Source organism: Trematomus bernacchii, unplaced genomic scaffold (assembly GCF_902827165.1).
Source record: "Trematomus bernacchii unplaced genomic scaffold, fTreBer1.1, whole genome shotgun sequence".
NCBI lineage: Eukaryota > Metazoa > Chordata > Actinopteri > Perciformes > Nototheniidae > Trematomus > Trematomus bernacchii.
Genome location: NW_022987966.1, coordinates 3273965 through 3287753, shown reverse-complemented (window position 1 = coordinate 3287753; position 13789 = coordinate 3273965). Strand labels below are relative to the sequence as shown.

At 41.6% G+C, this 13789-nt stretch overlaps 1 protein-coding gene across 1 annotated transcript; it reads left to right on the top strand.

The window, feature by feature from the left end:
* Positions 1 to 658: 658 nt before the first annotated feature.
* On the top strand, positions 659 to 12616 carry kcnj13 (potassium inwardly rectifying channel subfamily J member 13). Its single transcript, XM_034115915.1, has 3 exons — positions 659 to 871; positions 5145 to 5701; positions 11608 to 12616. Exons 2-3 carry the CDS (start codon positions 5185 to 5187, stop codon positions 12180 to 12182), a joined length of 1092 nt encoding a protein of 363 aa, XP_033971806.1. The 5' UTR covers positions 659 to 871; positions 5145 to 5184; the 3' UTR covers positions 12183 to 12616.
* Positions 12617 to 13789: the final 1173 nt, after the last annotated feature.

Sequence of the window (13789 nt, the reverse complement as noted above, 5' to 3'; positions counted from 1 at the left end):
TGCATAAAAAAAGGACTATCGGCGAAAATATCTAAATTAAAACAATTATAATGTATGATGCTGGAGTAAAAGAGAAAACCAGAATTGCTTTCAATCCTGTTGCACAGCCAAGTGTAGTTTAAACTCTCAATTTATTTTTAATTCCAGTGGTCACGGCAAATATTTCCAAAGACACAAAGACTGAACATGTGTGTAATTATGCCTAAAACATCTCCATTAGAGCTGAACAATGAATCTAAATGGGTTTAGTTGATACAATCGCAATGAGTTATTTCTTCCAAATCCTTTATTACCATTACACCATATTTATCTCAAGAAAAGGTTGAGATAAATAAATTGAGTTTAAGATATGTTAATATAAAACACATGAATAAAGAAGAAGAAAAGATGGATGAGGGCAGAAACATGTATGCACACACCTTTACACCACCTTATCAGCCAACCCAACTTTTACGCAGCTGCAGCAACTACAGGACACCAACCAGCAACAAGCAGCCCTTTGAATGAACTGTGACAAGGTGTTGTTCTTCCCCCCCCCCTCCCTCTGTCGTCTGTCTTCCGGGAACACTAATAGGCTCCATGCAGGGTAATGTGACCAATTGAATCATCCTCGCCCTGGAGCTGGAGGCTGCAGATCGGAGCAGCACAGAGCGCCGCGCTCAGTCCGGCTCCCACACCAGGAACACGCTCTCCGGGGTGACATCAGTTTCTGCTCGGAATTCATCTGGGATTTTACAACCCGTCCTCCAAGGAACTATAGTGACACTCTTTTTCCAATTGCTTCGGCCCCTTTGCCCACTTGGTAGACCTCAGACCAGCTCTTGGGTGAAAAGGTCAAAGGGCCCCTGTTTAGCCCTGACCGCAGCTCTAGGTGAGTACATGGCCCGGCTGTTTGACCAGTCAAATGAGTGATCTGTGTCTGTGTGTCTGTGCAAGGGAAATCAAATATCCCATAATGTATTTTGGTAATTACAATAAATGCAGGAAAGAATGGATTTCCTAACAATTTTGTATCAGCTAAAAGCCATTTCTTTTCCTCAGATGTGGTTAACTAGCTGGGACTAATCCAGATTCCAAGTTGATACGACTTCATCAAGAGTAGTTTTTCTATTCCAGACATTTGCATTGTGTGATAATGTGGCTTTAACAATGAATAGAAGAACAGCTGCAGATTGAATGTTACATAAAACTTTCTGCACCCCTCCGAGTAGGCGAAGAACTTTTCCACAAGCTTGCTCTCTTAACTTCTACGTTAGCACGAATAGCTAAGAGACGGGGAAAATGGCTGACTAGGCACCGTCACGGGTAGTCATCTTCACTCAGAGAAGTCTTAGTATTCCTTCAGCCTCAGGGACATCTCCAACAAAGTGTTGTTTGTTTGCAGTGTGATATATGTTAAATAACTCACAGGAATGAAAAACTGTAAATCTGTTCACATAAGTGAATTATACTTATAGTTGAAGTTAGAGATTCAACATTTTACTAATATAATAATAAAAGTCAAGTATCAAATATACGCATGTGTGAAAGTAAACACATATACAGTAAAGGGACATAAGACAAAAACAACACATGATAAATGTATACCTTTCTCAATTTATAATCATTTCTAGGCTCAAAAGTTCACGAGTTGGAAAACAACTCATTAAAGGCATCATATACACACTGCTGACAGATTTGTGTCCTTGTCATTAGTGTGAATCCTAAAAAGGCATTTTATATACCTATTTGCATTAGTAGATAGGTACTTAAGTAAAAGCTATACTGTCATTTTTTAATTGCATTGCTAAAGTTAACAAAGGAGCCCTGTTTAAAAGCAAAGAAGAAATACTCATTCAGGAGTATTGGTACCTTGAAAGGATAACTACAACTTATTTTGAATAGAAGTGGAGTAAGGACATAGTTAGCCTAGCTTAGCATAAAGACTAAAAGCTAGCCTGGCATTGTCCAAACTGAAAAAATAGAAGTAGCAACACCTCTGAACATCACTGATTAACATGTAGGATTTAATTGGCCTGATTCAAACTATGTGTGTTCTTCAACAAGCCAATCAGGAAGGGATTTGGGCATTAAAGCAAATTTAAGTAGTGGCAAAACGGTGCTACCACAACTTCCGTGTCAGTAACATGAGGTAATTTGGGCCCCAAAATACTTTCCCCATTGACTTACATTGGTAAAGAGACATCTGAACACTTGGATAACGCTCATTTAAAACATTAAGTCCTAAAAGTTGTAAAATGGGCTAAAAACTGAAACCACAGTTATTTGGAAACTCCAATTCATTGATTCATTTGACTGAGCCGAGACAGCAGTGATGCTGCGGATTGAAGGCGGGGTTTAAGGAGATTTCGCATGCCCTATTGGCCTAATGTATGTGGGAGATTGCTGAAAGATTCGATATCTTATTTTAAGAAGCCAATTGGCTAATGCAACAAAGAAAACAACTTTCCTGGGAATAAACCGGCCGAGCCTCTTAACGCTTTATCCAGTTCTCTTTATACATCAATTGTCATAGTGTGCAGCTTCCTGGTTTGGTACCAATAACTTTAACTCGCAATTCAAGCTGAATTTGGATTTGCTGAACAGAAGTGTTGGACAGATAAACTGACATCTTACATGCACGTAACCCCCATGTCCTGACTTCAGCTCTGTTGCTTTCCTCAGACATGAGACTAATATTTATATTTTTGTCTCACAAACAAAGGAAGCCTTGCATAAAGAGTCAGTGTGATCACTGACTGATGCAGTGACATGTCTGACATACTGTACTGAGGTCCAGCAAATGGCTCTCATGTGACCACCTTGCTGTCTCTTTCCCCCAGCCACAGCACAAAGACGAACATTTTAACTAAATCAAATACAGACTCACCCGACACACTCCTTATTACCCTTCTATTGCTTCAGCTTATTCCAAAAGAAATGCTCAGTTCTTCCCTGCTTGGTTCAAAACACAGAGTGCTCCAATGTTGATCATGCTGTCCCAATGTAATCATAACTACTGAACTGATTCAAGTTGTTTACATGTATTAGTCAATGAAGACCCAAACCAAGTAACTTTTGTATTTGTGTTTCAAAGTCTAGAAATCTTAAGAATTTGAATAAACGTAACGTTTTTCGTAATGTGTACTTTACCAACAATGTTAATCTAAATGTGATCAATCTTTATTTGTACATCTTATTTGAACTGAAGCTCTCATTCTACCTGCTTTTGTATTTTAAGGATAGTTCACAGTAAATGCATGAAAGAAGTACCAATTGCTTAAAAGAATGCATACGTAAAATGAGAGTGGATGTATATTGTAATTGGGGAACAGGAAGAGTGGAGAGCCATGCAGTGCAGTAAGTTTAAAGCTCCCTGCAGATGAAAGACACATTCCTACTCTGCATGTTGCTGTGTTCCTCAGACAGATTCCCAGCTGGGACCTGCTCTAATCTCCTGGCAACAATATTGACATAGAAATAGAAACTCTGACGAGCACAGGACTCTAGCTGTCGCCTCTCAGGACTGCCTCCATATACATCTGGTGCTTGGAGTTCCTCCACAAACATATGTCCTGTTTAAATTAGATTCATGGTGATTCTGTATATACAGCTTAACATTGGGATTTAAAGGAACAGTTTCACATTTTGGGAACTATGTTAAAATGATGCTTAATATTTTACCCAATCCTAAAGGGAAATATGTCCTTGCTAGCTACTTCTAACCAAGATCAATCAAAAATAAAAGAGTAAAAGTATTGTATGGTTTTAAGGTTGATTGGCTCTTTTGGTGCCACTACATAAATGGTCAATTTCTCAATAAGATTAGAAAGTGTTATTCCTTTGGCATCAAGAATGCAGGGTTAACTCAGCTTTGACTTGAACACCAATTACTCACTACTCACTCATTAACCCTAACCCTAACCCTAACCCTAACCCTAATCCTAACCCTAACCCTAACCCTAACCCTAACCCTAACCTCCCCACATTCTTAGAAATCATGCAGCTCTTTATTTCTTTGAATACATTTGACAGAAGCCAATCACATTGTGCGAGCAGAAAGAAAAGGTGTGCTTGCTAACAGATGATGCCTATGATAATCACATACAAAGACTCTATAGTAAACAACAACAGACGGCAACATGAAAAACCTTTTGATCAAAAATGTGTCATTCTGAACAATATTAAAACTTTATTGCAGTGAAATGTTTAAATGTTATTTTAAACGTAAGCCTATTAATACTGCTACCTATACTTTTGGTACATGTGACTACGGTTGGTCAAGTACAGTCCAGAGATATTAAAAAAACATACATTGGATTGGCAGAGAGTTGTTACACTGTTAACACAGAAAACGTCCATGGACTGTTTCCCAACCTGCATGAATGTGCTCACTACATTTCATTGCAATGGTCCAAATGGATTATAGATTATGCAATCTGCTAATATTTCATACAGATTTTTCAACATTTGCTGCATAAATTGCTGTATTTTAAATGTGGGACTCAACTGAGCAATAAAAGCAACTTCAGAGTCTATATTTCTGCTAGTAAAATGCAAAGACTAAAGGTCACCTATTATGCAAAATCCACTTTTTCATGTCTTTTATACATCAAAGACATGTATACCTCTGCGTTAAGAGATTCTGGAAGTTTCAGGAAAAAAGATTCTCTGTCTTTTTGTCCTGATCCATTTATATAAAAACCTGTTTGAAAATGAGCTGATCAGATTTTGGCCACTTTATGATGTCATAACGTTTTTTTGGCTTGTGTAACCATTAGCCAATAACCAACCAAGGTAACAAAAGTTGACTCTAAAGGTGTTGTTACAGAAAAGTTAAACCAATATCCGTCAGGCACCAGCCATACAAAGAAAGATTTAAAAAAATATCAAACATTTCATTAAGTGTACATTTTCCTACAAAGGTTGACTCCAATTATGTTGTGGTTGACTATCTTAATGTTAGATTATGGAAATGTGTACTAGGAAGATCAAAAAACCGAAAGAAATGATGAATGAAAAGCCCTTTGTTGAGGACTGTTTTTCATGTTATGTTTCTAAAATTAAAATCGCAATCAATTCGGCAGAAAAAATACATGGAAAGAACGATACTGAAGACTCTGACTGATACGATCCTATCCCTGTGTGCATTGTTATCTTTTCAGGATCATCCTGACTCAACTTGCTTGAGGTCTTCCTACAACCATGACAACCAAGTCCAACAGCAGCGTTCTGGGGGGCAAGCCTTCCTCCTCTCCTCTCTTGGCCACGCCGACCCGCCAGCGCCTAGTCACCAAAGACGGACACTGTGCCCTTCGCCCACCGCTGCGCTCTCCAGGCTCGTGGCGCAGGGCCCTGAGCAGAGCCTGGGTGCTGGCCCTGCAGGACCTGTGGGGACTGTTGGTGGGTCTGCGCTGGAGATGGGTCCTGCTGGCCTTCTGCGCCTCCTTCCTGGCCCACTGGCTGCTGTTTGCCTGCCTTTGGTACTTACTGGCCCACCTGAACGGAGACCTGGCTGTGCTAGATCATGATGCCCCCCCACTGGGTCATGTGGTTTGTGTGAAGCATATAACCAGCTTCACCGCCGCCTTTTCTTTCTCCCTGGAGACACAGCTGACCATCGGCTACGGCACCATGTTCCCCAGTGGGGACTGCCCAAGTGCTATAGCACTACTGGCTGTTCAGATGCTGCTGGGGCTCATGCTGGAGGCATTCATCACAGGTACAACTCTCCTCTTACTAAAGCCTTCTCTGAAGAAACTCTGGGTCCCAGTTTCATTTATAAGTTCAATGTACACAATGGGAGCCTAACCTCGGTCTATAACAGAAGCTAATCACCATACTGGACATATTTCCTTGACATTACATTTGTAAGTTCATTGTTTTAAAGCTTAAGAAGCAGGCAATATGTGACATCTGCTGGGCGACCGTTGGTATTACATTTGTACCGAATTATCATCTGTAAGATAAACAGTTCATATAATAGTAGTCTCAAAGCTGTGATTAAATGTATTATAAAACAGATCACTTTTAAACAGAGTGGCTGATCATCCCAATATGAAAAAGTATTGTTCTGGGGAGAAAAAAGGGAGAAAATGAATCTAGTTTTAAAGAAAGGGAGTGCGTTGTTGTGGAAGTTATAACATTCTATTTGATTCTATTCTTCTGTTCTATTTCTTTGAAACTTATGTACAGCTGGAAGTGGTTTGATATTTTTAATAGATTGTTTAAGAGCTGACACGGAAAAGGTGCCCTGGGCTGGCTACTCCTGTCTGTATCCATGCAGTTGGGTTGAATGGTTTCTCATTCACTTTAAATATAGGGTTATGCCAGATGGGGTGAGAGTGGAAGGAGATCATTTGAGGTTGAGTTTGTGATTTGCTTTGCCCAAGGCAGCAACAGTAGTGTTGCTGAATTAGAATCAGGTTGGGTTTGGACTGATGTATCTATGAATACAATATTCAGAACAGGAAGCTCCTTATTATGTTCTGTTCCATACCAAAAACAGGCGCAATTGGATATGTTTGTCTGATATCAGATATATTGAAGCTAGTGGTAAGAATCTTGGGCATTAAGCCCTCTCTGTTGTTTGTATATTGAATTGACTGCTGTATTCTGGGTAAACGGGGGTCATGGCAGATAGGGAATTTTCAGGAAGATTGGGGGGGGGCTTAAAGAGAGTATCCAGCTCCTCTTAAAGGTAGGGTAGGTAAGTTTGAGAAACCGGCTCGAGATTGCTAGAATTTGAAAATACACAGCCGGAAAAAATCTGCCACTTCCTTATAGAGCCCCTCCTCCAACACACACGAACGCGCACATGACCAATGAGGGCACGAGATAAGTTTGTGCACAGATGGAAGGCTGACAGGCAGGTAGGCCATCCAGTTATTTTAGCCGGGCCGGCTAAAATGATTGGTCGTGCTTTTTACAGTTCTACGGCTTCCACAGATGACATTTTTTCATGGATTTAAGATATTCATTGCTATCGGGATGTTAAGAGCATTCCATGGAATATAACAAAAAGTGTATCTCGAGCCGGTTTCTCAAACTTACCTACCCCACCTTTAATGCTATTTAATAACTGATTATAATTGAGGTTGAATGTATCATTTTGGTTGATTGATACTTGGATTCCAAGTTATTTAATGGATTTAGTTGTTTGGTTATATGTTTAAACCAATCATTAGAGTAACCAGAAATCTGTTCTGATTGGATGGATGAATGGATGGATGGATGGATGGATGGATGGATGGATGGATGGATGGATTGATTGATTGATGATAATTTGCACATTCTTGCCTATAGCTGGTTGCCCCGCCTTAAAGGGCCCATGTCATGCTTTTCCGGTTATTACCCGTCCCCTTGTGTGTTATGAAGGTTTTTATGCATGTAAACGGTCTGCAGAGTCAAAAACCCTCAAAGTACACCCTGTAGCGAGTAAAACTCTAACACAGTCTATGCTGCCCCAAGCATAGGCAAGGTTGGAGATTTCTCATTTTCCATTGTTTACTTCCTGGGTACTGTGACGTGTGAATACCCAGAGGCCACACCCTCTGCCAGCATTTCACGAAACAAAGCTTCACAAACCTTTCAACGATTCATGCCGGATATGTACAGCGTAGGGCACTGAAGAACGATACTGTTCCTACTTTGTTTGGACCAGCGGGAGATTTGGGTACACAACCTGTAAGTATTCATTGTTGTTTGTGTATTTATGATGTTTAAAACAAACAAGGTATCTACCACGACTGTTTAAATGGGTAAACGTTTTTTGGCCTGCTAAGCCATTGACACAGTGCTAACTGGGCTAACTAAGTTGCTAGCATTTCCATATATCAACTCCAATGTTAGCAGATGGCCTTACATGTATCTCATAGCAGGAGAATGTCTGCATTCACACACGAAATACTCATAGACAGTATACTCCGGGTGATTTACCGTACGGTCAGTCGCAAAACTTAATTACATTATAGTTGGCGTTCCTAGCGTGTATGCTACCGAGCTAAAAAATAAGGCTACCAAGAGCTAGACATGCTAGGGAAAACATTGTTTTTATGCCAGCTACAATGAATGACCGAACGTAGCAGACTACCTGTATAAGATTGCAATTGTAAACATGTTCTTGCTAGCCTAATATGAACCACTAGCTGTTGTTCATAGTACTGTAGGTTGGCATATTACACTGAACAACTAGCAAACGTAGGTTAGCATATTAATCTAGCTGGCAAGCTAACGAACCTAAAACAACTAAGTTTCTCTAATATTTTGTGATTTGCATTTGATTTCGTCCAGCCAGATCAGGAAACTCCTGGCGTATCCGGCGGACAACACATGACGGGATGACCACTCTGATGCCTCGTCCTAAAAAGCCCCAGCACCAGCTTACAAAGCTGCGATAGGCAAGATGCTGAAAACGCCTATAAGGGGAGGAATGGATGATATACAGTGTATATATGTATATTTACACATGTTCATTTTGTACATTTCTAAAAATAAAGTTGGATGGAAATACTTAGAAGCCTTCCTTCCCTGAATTATTTGCTCCTATAACATATCATTGTTGATGTTCCGCTCAGAGCCGAAAAAAGCACTGTGTTAAACATGGGCGGAGCCTCTCTGGTGGTTGACTAATCAGAACAGAGTGGCTGAGCTGACCAATCGGAGCACACTGGGCTCACAGGGAGGGGGGGGCAGGAGCTCCAACGAGCCGTTTAGGACAGAGAGTGAATACCGGTGAATACACATACTTTACAGAGATGCTGTATATGCGAAACCAATGTGAGTTTGGAAAATTGCACAGTATAAATCGATTTTAGTATACCTCAACAATGGAATTATGATCAGTAGAAATGGCCATGACATGGGCCCTTTAAGTAATAGACCGTTCTTGAAAACAACTCATAATGGCAGTTTAATGGCCTGATAACATTTAAAACTGGAAGCAATGTAAAGATGGCCACAAAAGCACCATATGTGCTCATATTTGCATCAACTGTTATTTTGGACTTGATATATATATTCACATTGCACAGTACAGCATCTCCATTCCTTTTAATACACAGTATTAGAGAAATGTGATCTTGCAGTGTACAGACGGTAATGAATGGAAGAATGTTTGCTATGTAAACCTCTTAAAGCTCTACCCAGTTCATTACGAGGACAGTTCTAGAAATTGGGGATTTAAGGTATAAGGGTATGGGTTAGGTTAGGGGAGCGTTGCGTGGGGCACTGGCTCTCGGGGATAACCTTCTAAAAACCCCAAGGAAATACATAAAATGTTTGTAAAAGCCCTGTTAGGAAATAAGGGAAATAAAAAAAGAATAATAATAAAAGGGACTGGGGGAGTCAGTCCCGAGGCGCTGGCAGGGTTAGGTTAGGCTTAGGGGAAAAGCGCAGCGCTCCGGAGGGGTTAGGTAAGAAATAAGGGTCCCCTGTCACCATCTAGCGGTGACAGGGGAGATGCACGGGCACATGTTAATATTCTTTTCATCATTAAAACCAATGCTGTAATACATGTTGTGTTTAGACTTTATTTTAAAGGGTAATGTTGTCCTGTTTTTCACATGGGAATTCAAATACTACACTGTAGTGTATCTGCGCTTGATGGGTGCTGCCGGGGTGTGATAGCATTTACTGGGTAGGGGAACAGGTGAGGTTAAGGGGGGATAGCCAGATCCAATGATTTGTGGATATTCAGGTACTAATAGGGGAAAGCCCGGTATACTATTAGGTCGGGTAAGCCATACCAGTCGACTCTTCCTGGGTAGGGGGGCAGGTGAGGTTAAGGGGGGACAGCCAGACTCACTATTTATTGGAACGGCAGGTACTGGAGGGGGGAGGCCTGGTCCACTAGTGGGTTGGGGGAGCCCTGTAGGTCCTGGGGTGATGGGGTTCCCGTTAGAGTCAAGAGCTAATGGTCTTAAAATGACTCTAAGACGTTTGGTGGGTCCTGCCGGGGTAGGATAGAGTTGGCTAGGGAGGGGGACAGGTAAGGTTAAAGGGGGACAGCCAGATCCACTAATTGGTGGAGAGGCAGGTGTGACTGAAAGTGGGGGGGGTCGGTCCACTGGTTGGTGGAGGGGCCCGTGTTAGGGGTATAGATATAACTAAGGGGGGGCAGGCAAGTTCCAAGGTTGGTGGGGGGGTCTGTGTCAAATGAAGAGGAGGGTGATGATTAATGGGCCGGGGAGGGAGTGATAGAGGAGGAAGAGAGGGGATAGTGGTGATACCTGAAGGGAAGGTAAGGGTGTTGGGAAGGCTACGGGGGGTGGGACGGAATAACTGAGAGGGTTCAGGTAGCTGTGGCAGTGGTGGAAAAGAAAGAGGGTTAGTAATGTCCAAAAGAGGGGTAGGAGGGTGGGGGTCTGAAGGGTTTAACAGGGAGTGTAAGGTAGCAATAGATGAAGAGGTGAGTTTCTTGCTGCTGCTGGTTTATAAAGCTTTGAATGGTTTAGGCCCAAAATACATTTCTGACCTACTGCTAAATTATGAACCATCCAGATCTCTCAGGTCTTCAGGGACTGGTCAGCTTTCTGTCCCCAGAGTCAGAACTAAACATGGAGAAGCAGCGTTCAGTTATTATGCTCCAAATACCTGGAACAAACTCCCAGAAACCTGCAGGTCCGCTGCAACTCTTACTACTTTTAAATCCAGGCTGAAGACTCTTCTTTTTGTCGCCGCTTTTAATTGAACTATTCACATCTTAAACTGCACTGTAACTTTTATCCATGTATTTTTTCTTTTAATGTTTATTTTATTATCTTTTCTTTTTAATGACTGATTTTAAATGCCATTTTCTTAATGTCTTTCATTTTTTGTAAAGCACTTTGAATTGCCTTGTGTTGAAAGGTGCTATATAAATAAACTTGCCTTGCCTTGCCTTGCCTTGCCTTGCCTTTCTTATTATAACGTTGACAGGCCCACTTAAGGGCCCTGTCATATGAGTCCCTGCTAAAGGGAGCCAGGTTGAGACTGAGGTCCTGGAGGATGTTAGTGTAATGTTGTAGGAGGATGTCCAGGTTACGGTTCATCCAGAGTTTTGTGTTTTCTTTCACCAGATTTAATACTGCATTATTAGGGGCTGCTGGTTTAATAAATGAAGTTAACAGTTGGACTTTCTTAGCCATACCGGGTGGGGGAGACCAGGGTTAGGGTTAGTAAGGTTTCAGAAAGCTTGAGACAAACTAATAATCTGAAAGCCAAAGCATTTTCATTGATTACTTAAAGGCTGGACAGAAAACCTTACATCATGGGGATATTTGAGCTTTTAATTATTTTTGTAAGATGGTATGACACATTTTGTTGGAAGCATACTGACCACTCTAGTCTACAGCCTACCTGCACAAGGCCTCCACTTATATTCAATCTTGCCCCATTAGTTATCACATGTTTACACTAATACCCACCCATGTGGACCTATAGCTGTGGCAGGGGCACAATGCAGCCAACGAAACAAAACCAATGGCAAACCATATTATTATTTACATTTCCTTAATTTGGTGCCTCTTTTGAGCCTCTAGATTGAACATTTTAAAGCATAATCTCTGCTGTTAATGTATCTTGTGCTTTTTGAGACAAGCATTCTAATTGTTAAAAAATCTCATCATGGTTTATTTTTGTAACTTTCAGGTGCATTTGTAGCCAAGATTGCGCGTCCCCAGAAGAGAGCAGGAGCCATCCAGTTCAGCCCCCAGGTGGTGGTGGGCCAACACCAGGGCCAGACGTGCCTCATGCTACGAGCCAGCAACCTGCTGCAGCGACCTCTAATGGACGTAAGAGTGTGCGCCGTGCTCTACGAGGAGCATGAAGGTCAGGCCCTGCACCAAACCTCTCTGGACTTCCACTTGGATCATCTAGGCCAGCAGCCCTATCCCTTCTTCATCTTCCCACTCACCTTTTACCACCCCCTGGACCGCCAGAGCCCCCTCTATCCTGCCCTGTGTGAGGGCACTTCCAACCATTTTGAGTTGGTGGTCTTCCTATCAGCCTTGCAGGAGGGAACTGGTGACTCCTGCCAGAAGAGGACCTCCTACCTGCGCCAAGAAATCCTGTTTGACCGTTGCTTTGTGCCCGCCTTGGGGCTGGATGCTCGGGGGAGATACATGGTGAGCACCCAGCACTTTGAAACGACCCACTCAAAGGAGCCTTTGAACAAGGAATGTGTTGTGCAAATCAACGGAGATGGCAGCGACAGAATGGAGTGATGCTACGGGAGACGTCCAATAGGAACAGAGGGCTGTTTCTGAGGGATGACTAGGGAAGGTAACAATGGGGTAGATATTTTTTGTCAGAAGGTACTTGATTTAATTTGGTAAATCTGAATTTATGTCTTAACATTTGAAATTAAAATGTTTATCAGACATGGGTGCTGCTTTGGACTGCCTCACTCCAATCACTTGAAGTCCCTAGTGGTCAACCTGGGTATTATCTCCCACTGATTTCTCACTTTATATCCAGTTGTGTTTGTTGGATTCATGGGCAGAGGTTGGGTTTTATTTGCCTTGCTTTGGTCATTGGTTCATATGGCAAAATATACTCTTTGAGTTATTAACTGAGAGCCACATTATGGCTGTTGGCATTGAGGGGCTAGATATTTCCATCAGGAGTTGGTAGAGACCAACATTTTTTTTATTTATATAGCCCAATAGAGAGGCGAAGTCCCTCCCTTTCCGGTGGACCTCATGGGACCTTATTTCGGAAAATTATGTATTGAAGTCAATGGCGAGAGAAAACGTATCTTTCGATCCCGTTTTAATTGTGCCATGAATTACACATATGATGTTTGTCAATCTTAAAAAATAATTTCCATGTCAAGAAAGTCACAGTTTGTCGTAAAACTGTTGAAATATAAGACTGAAAAATACGCAACTAGAAAGACTACAAATCCCAGAGTCGCGTAAGTGATGTCATAATTGTTTTCCTCCACTAAATATAAGAGATAGCTAAGATAAGATAACTTTAACAAGATGCCTGTTTGCTTTGTAACAGGTTGTAATCATACCAGCAATGGGTCTCGTTCTTTCGCTTCCTGTCTGATGAAAGGACCAGGAGTGGCTGGATCAAGTTAGCTAACTAGCTAGTAGCAAGCACGTTAGTTAGCATTACAGCCTTAGCCTTGTCATTTTTATTAGCCTTAACATGAAGTAACATTAAGTAACCCAAAATGTTAAACAGTAAGAGTAGTAGTCATATTTCGTGAACCCTTTGAAGAGTACTGTCACACCGGTGTGATCATTCTATAATACACCGTTTAAGCCCGGATGCCCCCGGGGGAGACATGCTAACGCTAATGCTACATTAGCATCGGCGATCTTTTCTACTTCATGCTATCCGCACAAATGGTTAACATTGAACATTAAAAAGATCAGGCAGTTCAGGGAGAATCGAAGGAAGGCAGGCAGGCAGCTTTGCATGACATTCTTCTCAAGGTTCAAGGTTCTTTATTTGTCAAACGAACATAGCAACAGTGTAGTTATGTCGATGAAAATCTTGTGTCACAGGCTTCTCCAACAGTGCAACACAAAACACAGATAAACAGAAAAATATAGTACAAGTAAATAGTAAAAATTGTTTAAAAAAGTGAAATAGTGCAATAAGAGTCTATATGCAAGTCATTGAAATATGATATAGGCCTATTAGGTAAATAGATAAATATTTTTTAAGTAGCAGCCAGATGCATATTGTGGATGTTGTTTCAACAGTTCAGGTGTTTAACAGTCTTATTGCCTGTGGGATGAAACTGTCCCTGAGTCTGGTGGTTTTAGTCCGGATGCTGCGGTACCGCTTGCCAGACGGCAGCAGACAGAACAGT